Source organism: Muntiacus reevesi, chromosome 10, assembly GCF_963930625.1.
Source record: "Muntiacus reevesi chromosome 10, mMunRee1.1, whole genome shotgun sequence".
Lineage (NCBI taxonomy): Eukaryota > Metazoa > Chordata > Mammalia > Artiodactyla > Cervidae > Muntiacus > Muntiacus reevesi.
The window spans coordinates 7,846,634-7,865,662 of NC_089258.1; the positions used below are offsets into that span (position 1 = coordinate 7,846,634).

At 38.5% G+C, this 19,029-nt stretch overlaps 1 protein-coding gene across 1 annotated transcript in view; it reads left to right on the top strand.

The window, feature by feature from the left end:
- Positions 1–261: 261 nt before the first annotated feature.
- Positions 262–19,029, top strand: part of UBE2R2 (ubiquitin conjugating enzyme E2 R2) — a 94,546-nt gene continuing 75,778 nt past the window's right edge. Inside the window, exon 1 of the mRNA XM_065946605.1 lies at positions 262–1,047. Within this exon, the coding sequence (XP_065802677.1) occupies positions 871–1,047 (177 nt within the window). The 5' untranslated portion in view covers positions 262–870. The remainder of the gene's footprint in view (positions 1,048–19,029) is intronic.

Below are 19,029 nucleotides of genomic sequence, written 5' to 3' on the forward strand. Positions count from 1 at the left end.
AACAGCCGCTCGGCCCTTTAAGGGCGGGGGACGCGCGCCAGCGTCACAAAGCGCCGCCACCTGGCGGGGCGGCGGAGAGGAGGCGGGGAGGCGGAGAGGAGGCGGGGACGTGGGAGGAGGAGGAGGGGGGGGGGGGGAACAGGGGGGAGGAGGGAGAGGAGGGCGGGGCGCGCGCATGCGCGGCGCGTCGGGCCGCTCGCCGCCTAGAGCCTCCCTCCGCCAAAAGCCGCCCTCCCTCCCGACGCGCGCCCTCCTCCCTCCCTCCTTCTTCTCGGTTTCGTCGCTCCCGCGGCGCGAGGCGCTCTCGCTCTTCTCCTCCTCCTCTCCGCCGTCGCCCCTCCCCCCGCGCAGCCGCCGCCGCCGCCGCCGCCGCCGCAGCCGCGAGACCCCCGCGTGTCGCGCTTCCCCCGCCCTTCGGCCCCGCGCGCCCTTCGGCCCCGGCGGCCCCTGAGGAGAACAAGAGAGCGAGCGAGCGCGGCGCTCCCGGGCCATCCCGGCCCGGTCTCCTCACCGTCGCCGGCCTTTCGCCGCCTTCCTCCGCTTCCATCTCTTCTCCCCCCCCCCCCCATCAAGTTGAGGCCCCCTCCGGGGGGGGGAGGCCCGAGACGCGGAGCGAATTTCTTTTAACTCTCTCCACCCCTCCCCCCACCCCTGCCCGAGTGTGAGGAGAAGGGCCCGGCCCGGCCCGCGTCGTGTGTGAGGAGGAACCGGGCCGGCCCACGGGCCGTGTGGGGCCTGGTCCGGGCCGCCGGGTGTGTGAAGACAGGGGCCCGGAGCGGCCCGGCAGAGGGCGAGCGGAGGGGAGGGGCCTGGTCCGGCCCGGCTGGTGCGTGAGGACTGGGGCCCCGGCCCGGCGCCGCCGCCGCCGCGATGGCCCAGCAGCAGATGACCAGTTCGCAGAAGGCCCTGATGCTCGAGCTGAAATCCCTGCAGGAGGAACCGGTGGAGGGCTTCCGGATCACCCTGGTGGATGAATCCGACCTCTACAACTGGGAGGTTGCCATCTTCGGACCCCCTAACACGCTCTACGAAGGCGGCTACTTCAAGGTACCCCCACCCCTTCTCAGACCAGGCTTCCCTCGGCGGAGGCCGCGGTTTTCGGCTGTTTTCCCGGCCGAGAGTGGGAGCGTGGGGGAGCGGAGGGGGCTCCTCACCCCGGCAGCCCCCTCCCCCCATCCGTGGAGGCAGGAAGGCCTCGCTTGCTCACCCGGTGCCTTTTCTTTGTCATGGGGGCGGGGGCGGGAGGCCAGCCTGCACCGGGAAATAGGAAAGCCTCTGTGGCTAGGGTAGTGGCTACCGGAGGAGGAGGGGGGAGGTCTTTGTTTTGTTTCCCCCGCCGAGGGTGTACGGAGAGAAGGGTGGTCTGTCCCCCACGGCCTCCCATCAGAACCATCTCTGCGCCGGCTGGAACTACCCCAGAGGGCAGAGTGACCTGCACTTATGGGATTGGACCTTTTTTGGGGGTGGGGGTGGGGGTGGGGGTTAGGAGGGTGGGGGAGGGGTATCGGCCTGTCATTCCAGAGGCTGCCTACTGACCTGACATTTTGGGCATTTGAGGGCTTCTTGCATATAGTGGTGGTTCCAACTTCGCATTCCAGTGGGTGGTAATGGAGAATAGGACCCTAGGGGTGGTAAACAAGGGCGCCTCCGTTTTCTTGCCATCAGCCACTTGAGGGAACTCGAATTTAGCCCTTTTTCTGTCCTCATTTTCTATTTACTTCAGTGCTGTTTCAAAATGCCCTTTGTCCTCACCGTGCCACCAACTTTACTGCACTCACCCCCGCCTTCCCCGGCCCCCGGCCTCCCGTGTAGAAATATCCACTGAGGGCAGAACATGTTATGTAGGGAGATTGATAATTTCCGACTTCAGGGAGACAAAATTGAAACCTTTAGCTCAGATGGCTAACTCTAGCAAACGGGGAGGGGGGTGGTTTCACAGGTGATAAGTATCATCTGCGGTGGGATGGTTTCACAAAGTAGGACTTCTCCTTAGCGACTGTAGATACACTTTTTATTGTTTTCCAGGATGTTAGAACAGTGGTTTTTATCATTCCTGAATCCAGTAGTTTTTTCAATTCCCAAATACATAGTTGGAGATATTGGGGGTCTTTTGTTTTTGTTTTTATTTAACCATTTTTTAAGGGGAAAACCACAGATTGAAGGTCGAAGTTTTAAATGGTGGGGGACAGAGAGGAAATGAGTGCTTAGGAATTCTTTTAAGTTAATTTTTTTTAATTTCCAAATTTAAGTAAAATAGGTCTGTGAGTCAGTCTTAGTTTGTTTTGAAGGGAGGGGCTATCTTGGCATAAGTTTTAAATGAGTATCTTAGTCATGTAGTTACGTGTATTTTTAAGGACTGCCCAATTACTTTAGTTTCTACTCTTCTAAAGGTAGAAGCCTCAGTTTCAGGCTTGAAATTGGGTCTGTTTTGTAGAAAATGTGAAGAATTGATTGGGGAATGTTTACCATTCATGTCTGTGATAGTCACTTAATACCTGGTTAAAAGCATGCATTTAGTTTTTAGAATACTGTATATACCAACCATACACTGTACTCTGCAGAGGAAAATACTTGCAAAATCCACTGGCTAACTTTAGTGAAATGAAGTTTAATTTCCTAAAAGTATCATTAATTGGGACAATCGCTTGTCAGGATAAATGGTTACTAGCTAGAATTATCTTAATCCTATGCAGTGCATTAAAAACAAACAACAAACAGAGGAAATAAAGGGTTTAAAATGGTAATAGTTTTGCTCAGGTAATTGAGAACGGAGTGTGGTGAACCCTCTCAGTTTGGCATAGGTAATATGGAAGGAGGATTCCTTGAAGCATGCACTGATTTAGATTAACTGCTTTTTAAATTTCAGTCTTATTTAAAAAGAATCTCGTTTTGTTGTATGTTTTAGATTTTTTTTTTTAGTTTTGTGATATGTAAAAAATATATGAAAATTCTTAAACAGATTTAGTGTTTTAGTCTTATGTGAGAATTTTGTTCAGTTTTGTTCTCTTCTGCTTTTTTTTCTTTATTAAATGGCTTTTTATTCCAAAGTCCTTCATTGGAAAAGGCAAATTTATGGTTCTGAGCAGTTAACACTGGTGACAGGTTTAAAACCATTGTTTTTTATTTCACTGCCTTTGTGAAACAAGGCTTTTAGTGTGTCCACTACAGCTGCAGTTAAAAGTTGGCACAGATCTTTCTCTACTACTATTCTCCTTGATCAAATGGTGGTTCTTGAACATTTTATTTATTTTCAAATGAAACTATTTTCTTTATGGTGTGTTATATTTTCCAAAGGCAGGGGGCCGCCAGTCATTTTAAATTTTTCATAATTTAACTCCTTTACCTTTTACATATTAATAGACTTCTAACTGATCTTATTCATCATGAAATAGTTGACCCTAGTCTGTTTTAACTGTGGCATCTGTTGTAGTAGAGACTTGTGAGACCTGTATTTCACAAATTTGTTTTTTCAACTTATTTTTCAAATATCTTGAATCTGTATGATTCTTAGCTTGGGTTGGGGATCGAGAGGAATATAGATGTATGATGGGCAAAAGTAGTTTCTTGTGTCCGATTTTCTGAATGTTAGAAACTCTTCTTTGGCCTCATTATCTTTTTGTCCAGTTTCTTTAATTTAAAAAATTTTATTTTATTTTTTTGGCCACCCTGCGTGGCATGTAGGATCTTAGTTCTCCCACCAGGGATCAAACCCTGGTAATGCTGCTTTGGAAGCCAGGAGCTTTAACCGCTGGACCTCCAGGGGAGTCCTTTGTCCAGTTTCTTGATCTCATTGATTCAGAGTGAATTTCTTTGCTGCTTCAAATTTTTCCTCTGGGGGCAGTCATTGTAGAACACAAAGTAGGAGATGATTTAGAATACCCAAAACACTTCTGATCTTAATTTTGCTAATGTGGAGCGAGTTGGAATTCTATTATGTTACTGGAAGAGGAACTTGTTGATCATGTGAGCAGTAGTAATGACTTTTAACAAGTTTACTCCTATTATTTTAGAAACAACTATCTTTTCAGATAACTCCTGATAATGATCACAACTTAGTGTGGCTGCTTTTGTATAGAACCTCCTTGTAACTCCTGCATTATTTATATAAATACAAGATAGTGAGTCTGGAGATCAGAAAGAGTGACTTTTTCATGATATGCGTAACATCTAAGTTTAAGTGTTAGAGAATGCTTAAAGTGTTACAGGTTTTGTAGTTTTGATTTTATTCAGTAATCTATGGGAATGAAATACAGGTGTGTTCCATTTTTGGATAACTCCCAACAGATAAAATTTAGGAAGCATTTGTTATATTTTCAGAGTTTTCCTTAATAGGATATTCTTTATCAAATGTAACACTTCATTTTATATTAAAGAAACTCTTGAATAGTAATTGTTAAGATAAAGGACATACATTATTTTCATTTGTTCTGGAATCTATTGTTCACGTGTCACCCCTCCCCGCCCCATAAAACTATTTTATGACTCTGACATTTTTAATATATAATTGAAACAATTTTTCTAAGGAGCTTTGTCTTTTTGGCATAGGGATCCTTTTGAGAACTTTATAAATTTCCTTCAAAAGACAATCAGAACACACTAGTTTGTATGTAGGAGGGTTAACTGAATCCTTGTTTTAAGGGATTTGAATCATCAGCTTTAAAAACAATTAAACTCCTTTGATGTAAAAAAATACTATAAAAAAAATTTTATAAGTCTTTCAGTCAGTTAAAATTTTCTTAGTTTAAATTTTTTTCTCAGTGACTTTAAGAATATCCCTTAGGACTTTTAGCTGTACCCTTTTCTGGAAGCTGAATTTGTCTTGAGTGCTGGGTGAGCTAAGGGAACATTGTAAATGGAAACATGGTTAATGTCCACTGATTTGGGACACTGAGTGCAATTTTAGTCCCCAGCCTGCCTCCCTGGCAAATGCAGCATTCCTGTATTTCATAGATTATACTTTTACCATATTAAGTTGATTCCAAGATGAATATTTTTCTAGTTTCACATCTCAAATTTGGAATAAGTCCAGAAAGTCTTAGAATTGCCATCAACTAGGTGGCACTTGTGACTTAGCTGTGAGAGAGCCTTCCATTGAAATCATCTGATAAAATTTTTTTAAATGCTAGCATCAGTGCTTAAATTTGATCAGTAAGAATTATTTCTTTTTGAATGAAGGATTTGTTTCCTTAGTACTTTTTTTTTTTTTTGCTGCATGTTGATTCCTCTTTTTCAGAGATTTGTGTTAGTAAACAATAATTATTGAACACACCAAACGCAAAGCACTATAGGAAGTGTCATTACCTTTCAGATAGTAAGGAAAAGTATTAGGACAGTGATAACCTTAAAACTTTTATGAATATTCATAAAAGTCTTTGTGCAGCAATGTGAGGGGTAGGTGTTACTGACAGAATTGTAATGGTAATTAAAATCAAAGTTTTAAGGCCAGTTAGTGCATTGGTCAACATAACCACAGTCTGTCATGATTAAACATTCTGCTCCATTTTTACAACTTAGTGTTAGTGTTCCTAGGCTAAGTAAGGTTCCAGAAGAATCTGTCTGTTGGAGACATGTGAAATAAAAGAGATTATCTTAAGAAATTGGCCCACCTCTGCTAATACAGTTTGGAAAAATAACAGGAAGAGTTGTAAATTCAGGATTTATGACAACAGAAATCCCATCTTGCTGAAAGGTCATATTTAAAGTTTTTAATTCTTTCATGTTCCTGAAATTCTTTTGGACGTTTCATCATATACCGCTACATATATATCTGAATAAGACTAAGCTGAACCTCTTTGAAAGTGTTTTGTCAGCACAGAATTAATTCATTTCAGCTTCGTTCAGTGAGAAATTGAGTTTATGTTTAAGTATCTTTAAATGAATTGATTCTGAAATTGTGGGATGATAAATACTTAACTGAAGAGAAAATTTTAGTTTGGATTGCTAGGGTTTGATTTTACATAAATTTTCCTCTATATAAGAATTGGAATATTCAGATTTGGGGATATGTATTTAACATAGAAAGTGAATATCCACTTTAAGCACCTTTAATTGATTTGTTTTAATAACAAATATAAATATGTTTTTGTTACAACACAGTAAATTACTGTTGTAAATTTATTGGCAGGGTAATATAAAACATGGAAAACTCTGAATGTTATGTCTAATTGCAGATACATGCTACTATCCTTATCACAGTGATGTAGGTGTTAGTCTAACATTTATTGAGTACTTACTATGTGCCATGTACTTTATATGGAATATTTCATACAGTTCTCCTGTGAGGTGTGCTGTTATTACTCTCATGCATATAGAGAAACAGTCACAGAGCTTATTTAACTTGCTCGGGGTCCTCAGCTAGGAAGTTGTAATATCAAGATGGATTATCAGACTGCTTGATTCTAAAGCCTTTGTTATTCTCTTGGTGAGATCTTTTATCATTTTGGATAATGTTTGAAGGTACAGAAATGGAGCTTTAAGAAAATTTATGGACGGACTTCCCTAGTGGTTAAGACTGTACTTTCTCTGCAGGAGGTTTCGGATTCGATCCCAGGTTGGGGATCTCAGATCCCACATGCTGCATGGTGTAGTCAAAAAAGTAAATAAATAAATAAAATTTTTGGAACATTTGAAAAGGAACTTTTTATTTTATTTTATTTTTATTTTTTTAATTTTTTTTTTTGAAAAGGAACTTTTTATTTTAAATTGTACAAGGTCACAAGGGTAATTTGTTCCTTCAAATTTCAGGGAGATTATTATGACTTCTGCTTATAAATCTTAAATTGGCTGAAGAAGTGGATTTTGATGTTGTTCTTGGACTACTTGGATTAGAAAGTAACAAGTCATAATTCAGAAGGATTTTTTTTTTTTTTATTAGCAAACTGACTCCTTCGATAGCAACTTTTTCATTATGGGAAGAGTGGGATGCTGCTAGAGTTCAGAAATATAGATCTAAAAAACTACTTTTGGGATTAGAGATGATGGTAAACATCTTTGAAGTCATACTGGATCATAGAGGAAGTTAAATTTCTTAATACAGTGTTGCTTTATGCTTTTAAAATAATGTCAACACTTTTCCCAAGTATATTTAAATGTCATAGGAAACTTGAGCAGTGTAAAGTTGAGACTTTATTGTTTTTTTCAGTTGAGTTTTAACTGGTATTCCTTATCTTTATTATAGCATCTTTTAAAAAAATTATTGATATATGTAATAATTTGAATGAAGATTACACTGAGTGAGAAAGTCAATCTCAAAGGTTACATGGTCCCACTTAGTTAACATTCTTAAAATATCAAAAGTATAAAGATTAAAACAGACCAGTGAGTGCGGAGGGGTGGGGGGGAGGGAGGGGGGATTAGAGATGTTTGGGTTATGGGATCGAGGTGGATGTGACTATGAAGGAGGAGCATGAGATCTTTGTGAATGGAATAGTTCTATATCTTAATTGTGTTGGTAGTTACCCAGATCTACACAGACCATAAAATGATGCAGAACGGCACTCATATATTGTACCAATGTCCAATTTCCTCATTCTAATATGGGACTATAATTATGTAAGACGCAGCCATTGGGGGAAATTTAGTGAAAAATAGATTTCTGTGTACTATCTTTGCAGATATATGTTGTGAATCTGTAACTTCCAAAATAAGATGTTAAAAAGTTAATCATCAGAAGAAGCCATATATTCATACATTTTATGATCTTGAGATGATTGCCATCTTGAGATCATTGCCATAGTTTCAGTCTATGTGTATTTGGATTTTCAGGTTTCACAAAGAAAATGAAAGTGAAGGTGAAGTCCCTCGGTCCTATCCGACTTTTTGAGACCCCATGGACTGTAGCCAACCAGTCTTCTCCGTCCAGGGGATTCTCTAGGCCAGAATATTGGAGTGGGTTGCCATTTCCTTCTCCAGAGGATCTTCCCGACCCAGGGATCGAACCTGGGTCTCCTGCATTGTAGGCAGACGCTTTACTGCCTAAGCCACCAGGGAAGTCAGATTTCACAGTTATTTAGTTATCTGCTTTGCTATATTTGCTTCATGGATAGCTGATGCTTAATTTGAGGGATAAATCCCTTGAAATAATTTGGATTATGTGACTCACATAGTAATTCAGATTGTAAACATTGAATGTTTATTATCTCATTGAAAATAGCCATTTATAAGATAATATTGGCAAAGTCACAAAAAGTTGGACAGTATTTAGTGATTCCTTATAGAAGAGTGATTTAAAGCTTAGAATACAGATTTTTAAGTTTACTGGAAATCATACTTCATACATATATATGGTGAAACAAAATTTTCATTATTCAAAAAGATATCCTTCATATGATTTGAAACTTTTGAAATTGTTGGTAGAGGCACAGGTAAAATTTCTGTAATAATACTTCATATTCATATTTGATTTTTTTAAAAATTTATTTATTTTTGACTGTGCTGGCTCTTCATAGCTGTGTGGGCTTTACTCTAGTTGTGGTGCACACACTTCTCACTGTTTGTGCTCTTGTTGAGCACATGCTCTAGGGTGCTCAGTCTTCAGGATTTGTGGCACGTAGGCTCAGTAGTTGTGGTTTCCAGACCCTAGAGCATAACGCTCAACAGTTGTGGTACCACAGGCTTAGTTGCCCTATGGCGTGCAGGATCTTCCCAGATTGGTGATCGAGCCCATGTCCTGCATTGGCAAGCAGATTTTTCACTACTGAGCCACAAGGGAAGCCGCACATTTGTTTTTGACTAAAATATAGTATTACTCAGATTATTTTCCTCCTTTACCAAGTTGAATCTGAATCACCTTTGGATGTTAAAGAAGGTCCACAAGAAGCAAAGATTTGCCACTAATAAGGACATTAAGAAGTTGTACAATAAAAAGAAAAATAAGTTGTACAATAGATTCTGAGGGTAGTTATCAAAGAAGAGTTGTTTTTTTTTTTTTTTTCAGATAAGAGTTTTGAACAGTGGCAATCTAGCACTGTTGGAGTGGATATATAGCCAACCTTCTGAGGTGTTTGCGTTGAAGGGGACAAAGCTCATTTGAGTTCTGTCGTAGTTGAGTTTAAAACAAACAAAAAACCTTATTACTTAAGGCTCATCTTGGTCTTGTCACATAACTGCTCTTTCTCCCATTGGCTAAATAGGGAAAGGAGCAATATAAGCTAATCCTTGTGGAAAACTTCAGCCCTAAAATTAAAAAAAGAAGGGGAAAAACACAAGGTCCTACTGGATAATATGGGGAACTATTGAATGTACTGTAATAAGCCATAATGGAGAGGAATATGAAAAAGAATGTATATGCATATAACTGAGTCGCTTTGCTGTACAGCAGAAATGAACACAACACTGTAAATCAAACTTATAGAAAGGGGAAAAAATAGATAGTGACTGTCCTCAGGGTCTTTACCCTGAGTTCTTTCACTTTGTTAATCATGTTTCAACATTTACTCTTAAGAATGAAGGAAAAACAGCGAGGCAAAAAAAGAGGCGTCTTAAACTGAAGATATGGAAATTCTGTAGAATTTAGATTGTATCTAAGGAACCTTATGTTAAATGGGTTTTAAGGGGAGTGCACTTCCTGAGTTTGGATTTGATGAGTTACCTTTTTTTTTTTCCATTTTTTTAATATAACCATTTTTTTAAGGTTTTTTTTTTTTTTTTAATTGGTATATTGTTGAATAAGTAATGTACAGAGAGTTTCCTTAAATAAAAATGGTGTAAAACTGGAAGTGTAAGTGGTAAAACTGAAAAAGTTACTTGAGGTCATGTATTATACTAAGAAAATAAGATGTTTTTAGCTTAAAATTTTTTTTTTTCCTATTGTGACCAAACCTAGTAGTGTGAGAGTTTAAGTAAATTCTTAGATTATGGGCTTCTTAAGAAATGACTAGATCTTACTTTAGTCTTTGAAATTCCTTAGCATTTGGCATAGGACTTGAAAGAGTAATACTTAACCTTTTGGCGGAGGTCACATCTTTTGAGAATGACAGTTGTCCCCCGCCCAGTTCTCCAGGCAGTTTCAAGAAATAACTGATGCCTGAGTTTCTTCGTAGACCTTAGGTGGTTAGTCCCTTGTCATGAATGTAATGGTAAGACTAGTGGCTCAGTATTTAAGCTACCTAGTTCCTCTAGTTGTGCTTTCCCTTTTTGGAGAACTTTGATTTTATTTGGGTTTTTCCATCAATGACATTTTTCTGTAGTTGCTGGGTTGCCTCAGTTAAATCTAATTTTCTTAGTGACTGAAGGTTAGCTCAAAGTTAATTAAGATTGAAATCTTGGTTATAGTAATATAGGAAATTAGGATCTTTGTAAAGGGCTCCTCTTATAATTTAAGTATTAGAAAACTTATTTAAGAGAGGTTTAAGAATTTTGGAGCAGTGATAACGAGAGGTATTGGGAAAACTGGCTAGAAATAGCAACTTTGACTTTTGTAGTCCCATGAAGATAAAGATTGCTTAACTTCATTTGGAAATCTACTGAATAAAGCAAAATAATTAAATCCAGTTGTTTTAGCCTTTTTAAAGAGTATCTGAAGACATAAGATCTTTTGTTATTTTTTTGAATCATTTAAAAATTTTATTTATTATTTACTCACTATTTTTTATATTTGGCTGTGCTGGGTCTTTGTTGCTTTGCATAGACTTTCTGTAATTGCAGTGACTGGTGACTGCCCTTCACTGTGGTGCTCGGGCTTCTCATTGCGGTGGCTTCTCTCGTGGCGCACAGGCTCCAGGCACTCGGGCTTCATGAGTTGCAGCACACGGGCTTGGTAGCTGTGGCGCATGGGCTTAGTTGCCCCATGGCACGTGGAATTTTCCCAGACCAGGGATTGAACGCATGTCCCCTGTATTGGCAGGCAGATAGATTCTCCACCATGCCACCAGGGAAGTTTGACAGAAGATCTTTTAAAAGCAGACTAGAAGTGCATTTTAAAAGTGCAGAATTTTTTATACAGTGGAGGATTTTAACATATTGATTGTAAATGTTATGAATATTTTCATGGTTCTTGATACATTAAAGGAATCAGAATAATTAGAAAAGTACATTTTTATAGCTGTGCTTTGAAAATACACTGCATGTGTGCAATTTGTTAAAGAATAATTTTGATGACTTTTAGCCAAATATGTATATGTTCTTCTTTCTCCTATATCTATATCTATATAGTTCAGTTCAGTTGCTCAGTCGTGTCCGACTCTTTGTGACCCCATGGACTGCAGCATGCCAAGCTTCCCTGTCCATCACCAACTCCTGGAGCTTGCTCAAACTCATGTCCATAAAGTTAGTGATGCCATACAACCATCTCATCCTCTGTTGTCCTCTTCGCCTGCCTTCAATATATAGTCTAAATGTAAAATTAACACATCTTGATCATTCTGTTTACATAAACACTTGGAAATAATTAATTTTTAACAAGGTGGAGTAGGAAGAGAGCTTTTGTTGTTGTTGCCAAGTTGTATCCAACTCTTTGTGACAAGCTGCAGCACACCAGGCCTCCTATTCCTCACAATCTCCTGGAGTTTGCCCAAATTCAGGTTAAATTTCTGTGTTGTGTTCGATTGTAATAAACAAACTCTCCTTGGTTGTTGTTCCAGCTACCAAATATGCCCTAAGGATTTTTATGTCTATATTTTCTTATTAGCCCTCTCGAGTTTTTGCCTGGCTATTAACACATTTCCACCAGTATGTCCTTTTATACTAAACACTAAGCTGAACTCCACCTTTTTCCTTAATCCTCTTCTATGTTCACTTTCCTGTATATTGGACATTGTCTGTTCAGTTGCACAAGCCTACATGCTAGAAATCAGTTCAGATGGTCTCTGCTCCCTCTTTCTGCATATTCAATTATTTTTAGTATCTCATGTCTCAGGTTTTTAGCCTCTAATCTTTATTTCTGCTTCCACCATGTGAGTTCCCATTCAGTTGTCACTCCCCTGGACTGTGACGGTAGCCTCTTTACTCTGTTTTGTGCCCCTTCAATCTATAATGCCACCAGAGTAACCTGTCTAAAGCTCTAATCTGACCTGTCCCCATCAAGAGAAAAAAAAAAAGAAGTTAGCAGTCCATCTTCCATAAAATTAAATAAAAATTCCTTGTATGACATATAAGACTGTTCATGATCTGGTTGTTCCTTACTTTTCTGTGTTTTTTGTTCTTGCTCCATAGGTGGTCTTTGACAGTGCCATTTCTTAACCTGTTACCTGTCTTTTTCATTTCTTCTCATGCCCTCTTTAGTCCTTGAACTCTAATTTATATCTTTAAGACCCAGTTCACTGTGAATGACCTCTTGGGTTCTCTCCCACTCTCCCGTTAATTCCTACTCTTTCCAATTAGATTAGTTTAAAGTAATTGTCCTTTCACCCCTAAATACTAGAGTCCCTAAAAAGTAAGGAATCTTTTAAAAGATAATTGTATTGTTCTTATAATTACTGAATAAATAATAATTCCTTAATGTTATCTGATATCCAGTGTTCATATTCTCCCAGTTGTGTCATAGATATACTTGTAAGTTCATTTGAATCAAGATCCCCAGTTGCTTTTGGTGATGTGCCTCTTAAGACTGTAATTGATTTCTCTCCTTCCTTAAAAAAAAAAAACTTTATTGAGATATAACATATACAATACAATTCACCCATTTAAATGTACAATTCAATGACTTTTAGTCATTGTACAACCATTACCACAATTTTAGAACTTTTTCACTCCAAAATGAAACCCCATACCCATCAGTAGTCACTTCCCATTTCTCCCACATTCTAGGCAACTTGTCTACTTTCTGGGACTATAAATTTGCCTCTTCTGTAAATGTGTAGATTTGTATTTCATATAAATGTAATCATTTAATATATGGCCTTTCACTTAGCATGCTGTTTTCAAAGTTCATATATGTTGTGGCATGTATCAGTACTTCATTCCTTTTCATTATTAAATAATCTTCCATTGTATGGACCTTTTATTTTATCCATTCATCAGTTGATGAGCATTTGGGTTGTTTTCCACTATTTGGCAATTATAAATAATGCTGATATGAACATTTGTGTATAAGTTTCACTGTGGGTGTATGTTTTCATTTCTCTTGAGCATTTACCTAGGAATAGAATTACCAGGTCATCTGATAACTCTGTGTGTAACTATTTGAGGAACTGCTAGACTGTTTTCCAAAATACATTCCCAATAGTAGAAAGAGGGTTCTAGTTTCTCTATATCTGCACAAGCACTTGTTCTCTCTTCAAAAATTACTTGTTGGCAATTGAATATATTTAACTGCTGAACTCCTGTCTTCAGTTTTAAGACTTTTAAACTGGACTGATGATTATATTTTATTCCAAACTAAAGATCCTTTTATAGTACTAAAAGTAAAGGAAAGTTGTGTTTCTAACTCTGGAGGTCACCATACATTTGTTATAAAGTAATTATGGTAAGCTCTGGCCCCAAATCTAGTTGTTGTTTAGTTGCTAAATCCTGTTGGACTCTTTGTGACCACATGGATTGCAGCAGGACTGGCTTCCCTGTCCTTCACTATCTCCTGGAGTTTGCTCAAACTCATATCTGTAGATTCATGATGCCATCCGACCAACTTACCGTCTGTTGCCTGCTTCTCCTGCCCTCAGTCTTTGTTAGCATCAGAGTCTTTTTCCACTGAATCAGCTCTTTGCATCAGGTGGCCAAAGTATTGGAGCTTCAGCTTGAGCATCAGTCCTTCCAGTGGATATTCAGGATTGACTGATTTGATCTCCTTGCTGTCCAAGGGACTTTCAAGAGTCTTCTGCAGCACCAAATCTAGTTAGCTGCCTAATTTTTCCACGTTATTTCTTAACCCACTTTAATTCATAAACCACCTCATGTAGGACCTTGTCATATCTCAGCTTCAACATGGAGCCACTTAAATTTAGTATAGTAGGTTTGCTGGGGGAAAATACTAAGTTCATGATGGATTAATCTATCATGTAGGTGTTATATAGGAATATATATTTCCTAACATTAAAAGATGTAATGTGCTCGAGTTAGTCATTCAGTTGTGTTCGACTCTTTGTGACCTCATGGACTGTAGCGCACCAGGTTCCTCTGTCCATGGGATTTTCCAGGTGAGGATACTGGACTGGGTTGCCATTGCCTTCTCCAAGGGATCTTCCCCACCCAGGAATTGAACCAGGGTCTCCTGCATTGCAGGAGGATTGTTTACCAGGTGAACTACCAGGGAAGCCCAAAAGGTGTAATGAGGGCTATTTATTAAGGGTGTTGATTTAATAATTTTTCTTAAAATCAGTCTAGAAAAACAATTCAAGCAGTAAGAAAGTCTTGCCCCTGAAAATCACTTAACTGTGTGAATGTGATCCTCCAGAAATATTCCATTTACCTACAGACACATCTAAGCATTTTAGACTCAGAGGGATGGAATGGGGAAGGAGGCGGGAGGGGGAATCGGGATGGGGAACACATGTAAATCCATGGCTGATTCATGTCAATGTATGGCAAAAAGCACTACAATATTGTAAAGTAGTTAGCCTCCAACTAATAAAAATAAATGAAAAAAAAATAAAACTATGAATGTAGTTAGACTACAAGTATTTTTCTGCATCGTTTTAAAAAAACTTTATCTTGGAGAACTTTCCATTATTAATATTTATGAATTGTAATTTGTAACTGCTGTACAATATTCCAGTTGTTAAGGAAGTACTGTTTTTATTCCCCTATTGATGAAAGATCAATTATTTTCAGCTTTTTACTCTGATAAGTGAAGCTGAAAGGGACATTTTTTCATACATTTACTTTTTTGAGTGCATTTGTTGAATTAAAGGGTTTGTGTATTTAAATTTTACTAGATATTCAAATTACCCTTCAAAAATATTAATTTATATTCTGTAGTGTAACATAGGGATTGTCAAATATGAAGTTTGCAGTCATGATAACTCGGCCTTTATGGTGGTTGTTTCTTTTAATCATGAATGAAATCTAACTTACTTTCACGTCACTGGCCTTTTGTAATATTTATGCAAGTTATTTCTATTTGTCCTTTGCCTATTTTTCTTTTTTTTAATAGATAAAAGCTCTTTGTATAAAGGAAGTTAGTCATTGGTCAGATGTATTGCATGTTGCAAATATCTGTGTCATTTATTAATAATGTAATTAAAATAACATATTTAGAATTCTGTCCAAAGTTAAACAGGGAGTCAAGCATAGAGAAAATTGTGTTGTAACTGTTGTGACAGCAGAGAAGAGTTTATAGTTTAGAGTTAAACTCTCTTAACTTGTCATGTGGTTTATTCATATGTTATGAACAAGCTCGATACTAATAATGTATAGGGTGATACAGAGGTGCCTGGATTTTTCTGTGTAAGTGGCAATAACCATTTTTTTAAACTCAATATTATCTCCAGTTATAAGTCAACATGTGTTTATGGTAGAAAGTTTTTAAAGTTCTTGAAACTGTGAAGGAAAAAGTCGCTTAAATGATGCTATCCAAAAAGACTTTAAAATATATTTCTTCTGAAATATACTATATTTCATCTAAAAAGTTGGATACTGTGTATCCATTTTTTAAAAGCAACATGTTTTGACCATTTCCTCAGCTAGTTTTTATTTAACCTTTCCCCTTTTGTTGTACCTGGAGATTTGGTTTCTAAACAAGATTGTTGAACACATTTTTATAACTATATTTGTGTCTTCCACATAAGTTTCCTAGTACTGGATATATTGGGTCAAAAGTTCTGGGTTGCCTACATGTTATATTTAAAGAACATATTTTGAACTAGTTTTGACAAGATAAAAGGCAACAGTAAAAATTGCCAGTTTTCTAGGGGGCAAAAAAACCATTCAAGAGGTGGCTATTATGGCTTTAGTTTTATTTTTATTTATTTATTTTTTTAAACATTTATTTTTTTGGCTGTCTCCAGGTCTCTGTTGTGGCACGTGGGATTTAGTTCCCTGACCAGGGATAGAACCCAGGTCCCCTGCATTGGGAGCTGGGTATCTTACCCACTGGACCACTAGGGAAGTCCCGATGGCTTTAGTTTTAAACAATTATGTATAGAAAAGTTAAAGTAACTGGAATAGCCAAAACAATTTTGAAAAAGAACTAGTATAGCCAAAACAGTTTTGAAAAAAGAATGAAATTGTAAGACTCAGTGTCCAATTTTAAGATGTTCTGTAAAGCTACACTTATCAAGACAGTGTGGTGTATTGACCAAAGGCACAGAATAGAGAGCCCAGAAATAGACTTATTGGATATAGTCAAGTGATTTTTTGACAGAGGTGCAAACATACTTCCGTGGAGAAAGGATAGTCTTTTCAAATATACAATGTTGGAAAACTGGGTATCCGTATGTATAGTGAGCCTTAACCTATCCAACATATCTTATACAAAAATTAACTCAAGATGGATCATAAATGTAAAACATAAAGTAGTAACTCTTAGAAGAGAGCATTGGAAAGTCTTCTTGACCTTGGGTTGGCAAGGAGCTCTTAGATACGGTACCAAAAGCATGATCCATGAAAGTAAAAATTGATGAAGTGAACTTCATCAAAATTTAACATTTTACTGTGAAGGACACAATAGTTCAGAGATGTTTGGATGGCTTATAAGCACATAAAGATTTTCATCTTCAGTCATTATGCCACAGTGAGGTACCATTTACATACCTTTTATTTATTTATTTTTTAATTGACTGCACTGGGTGGGTCTCTGCTGCTGTGCAGGCTCTACTCTAGTTGTGGCAAGTGGGGGCTCCTCTTCAGTTGCAGCGCACAGGCTTCTCGTGGCAGCGGCCCCTCTTACTGGGGAGCACGGACTGCAGTAGTTGTGGTTTGCAGGCTCAGTAGTTGTGGTGCATGGGGTTAGTTGACCGATGCAGATAGGATCTTCCCAGACCAGGGATTAAACCCCTGTCTCCCACATTGGCAGATGGAGCCATCAGTTCAGTTCAGTTGCTCAGTCGTGTCTGACTCTTTGAGACCTCATGGACTGCATGCCAGGCTTCCCTATCCTTCACCAACTGCTGGAGCTTGCTCAAACTCATGTCCATCGAGTCGGTGGTGATCCTCTGTCGTCCTCTTCTCCTTCTGCCTTCAATCTTTCCCAGCATCAGGGTCTTTTCCAATGAGTCAGTTCTTTGCATTGGGTGGCCAAAATACTGGAGTTTCAGCTTCAGCATCAGTCCTTCCAATGAACACCTAGGACTGATCTCCTTTAGGATGGACTGGTTGGATCTCCTTGCAGTCCAAGGGACTGTCAAGAGTCTTCAACACCACTGTTCAAAACCATCAGTTCTTCAGCACTCAGCTTTCTTTATAGTCCAACTCACACATCCATACATGACTACTGGAAAAAACATAGCTTTGACTAGTCGGACCTTTGTTGACAGTCATGTCTCTACTTTTTAATATGCTGTCTAGGTTTGTCATAGCTTTTCTTCCAAGGAGTAAGCGTCTTTTAATTTCATGGCTGCAAGTCACCATCTGCAGTAATTTTGGAGCCCCGCCAAAATAAAGTCTGTCACTGTTTCCATTGTTTCCCCATCTCTTTGCCATGAAGTGATGGGACTGGATGCCATGATCTTAGTTTTCTGAATGTTGAGTTTTAAGCCGGTTTTTTTCACTCTCCTCTTTCATTTTCATCAAGAGGCTCTTTTTTTTTTTTCCCCTCAAGGTTTAAGATTTAGCTTTATTATTTGATCTCGTCGAGGGAAAAAGTTATTTCACATCAAGAGTCTCTTCAGTTCTTTGCTTTCTGCCATGGGTGTGGTGTCATTTGCGTATCTGAGGTTATTGATATTTCTCCCGGCAACCTTGATTCCAGCTTGTGCTTCATCCAGCCTGGCATTTCTCATGATGTACTCTTCATAGAAGTTAAAAAAGCAAGGTGACAATATACAGCCTTGATGTACTCCTTCCCCAGTTTGGAACCAGTCTGTTTGTTCCATGTTTGTTTCTAACTGTTACTTCTTGACCTGCATACAGATTTCTCAGGAGGCAGGTAAGGTGGTCTGGTATTCCTGTTTCTTGAAGAATTTTCCAGTTTGTTGTGATCCACACAGTCAGAGACTTTGGCCTAGTCAATAAAGCAGAAGTAGATGTTTTTTGAAACTCTTGCTTTTTCAATGATCTGACACATGTTGGCAATTTGATCTCTGGGAATCATACATACCTTTTAGAATGGCTAAAATAATAGAAAATGTTATACTGACAATACTGAGTATTGCTGAGGATGAGGATTAACTGAAACTCGGGTGAGAATACACACTCCGGTTAAGTCTGTCAGTTTGTTACAAAGTATACAATTAACATGAGTTTCAATAAGCCCATTTCTAGGGATTTGTCTTAGGGTAAAATAAACTTACTGTTTACACTAAAATATGTATGGGTATGTTTGTAGCAGGATTATTCCTAATTACCCCAAACTGGAAACAACGTTAAGTGTCCTTCAGTGGGTAAGTGGATAATGGATAAACAAACGAGTATATCTACATTATGGAATGTCGTTTAGCAATTAGAAGGATCAACTGTTGACATACCAGTAATACAGATAAGTATCAATGGCATAATAGCACTGCCATAAAATTATATTCTAAATGGGCCTGTTTACATGATATTCTTAAAGAAACAAAGCTATAGGCATAGAGAACAGATCATTGGTTACCAGGGTTTAGGGATAGAGGTAAGAGGTTTAACTACAAAGAGATAGAGGGAATTCTTTGTGAATATTGGAAGTGTTTTGTATTCTGTTTATGGGGTTTTCAAGAATCTGTGTACATGCTAAAACTTACAATAATGTATGCTGAGAAAATGAATACTGCTAGATGTAATTTAAAATGTAAAAAAATTATAAATTTAATATTAATTTTATTTGCCTATTATACCTCAATAAGGCTGAAAAAATAAGATACAGTAAAAATTTTAAAGAATAAAAAGCACCTTTGTTTAAAAAGGATGCAAAAATTACTTTGTTACAGATAAGAGTACCATAGTCTGAGTAGCTTATAAACAGCAGAAATATATTTCTCTCAGTTCTGAAGGCTTGAACTCTGATATCAGGTTGCCATCATGGTC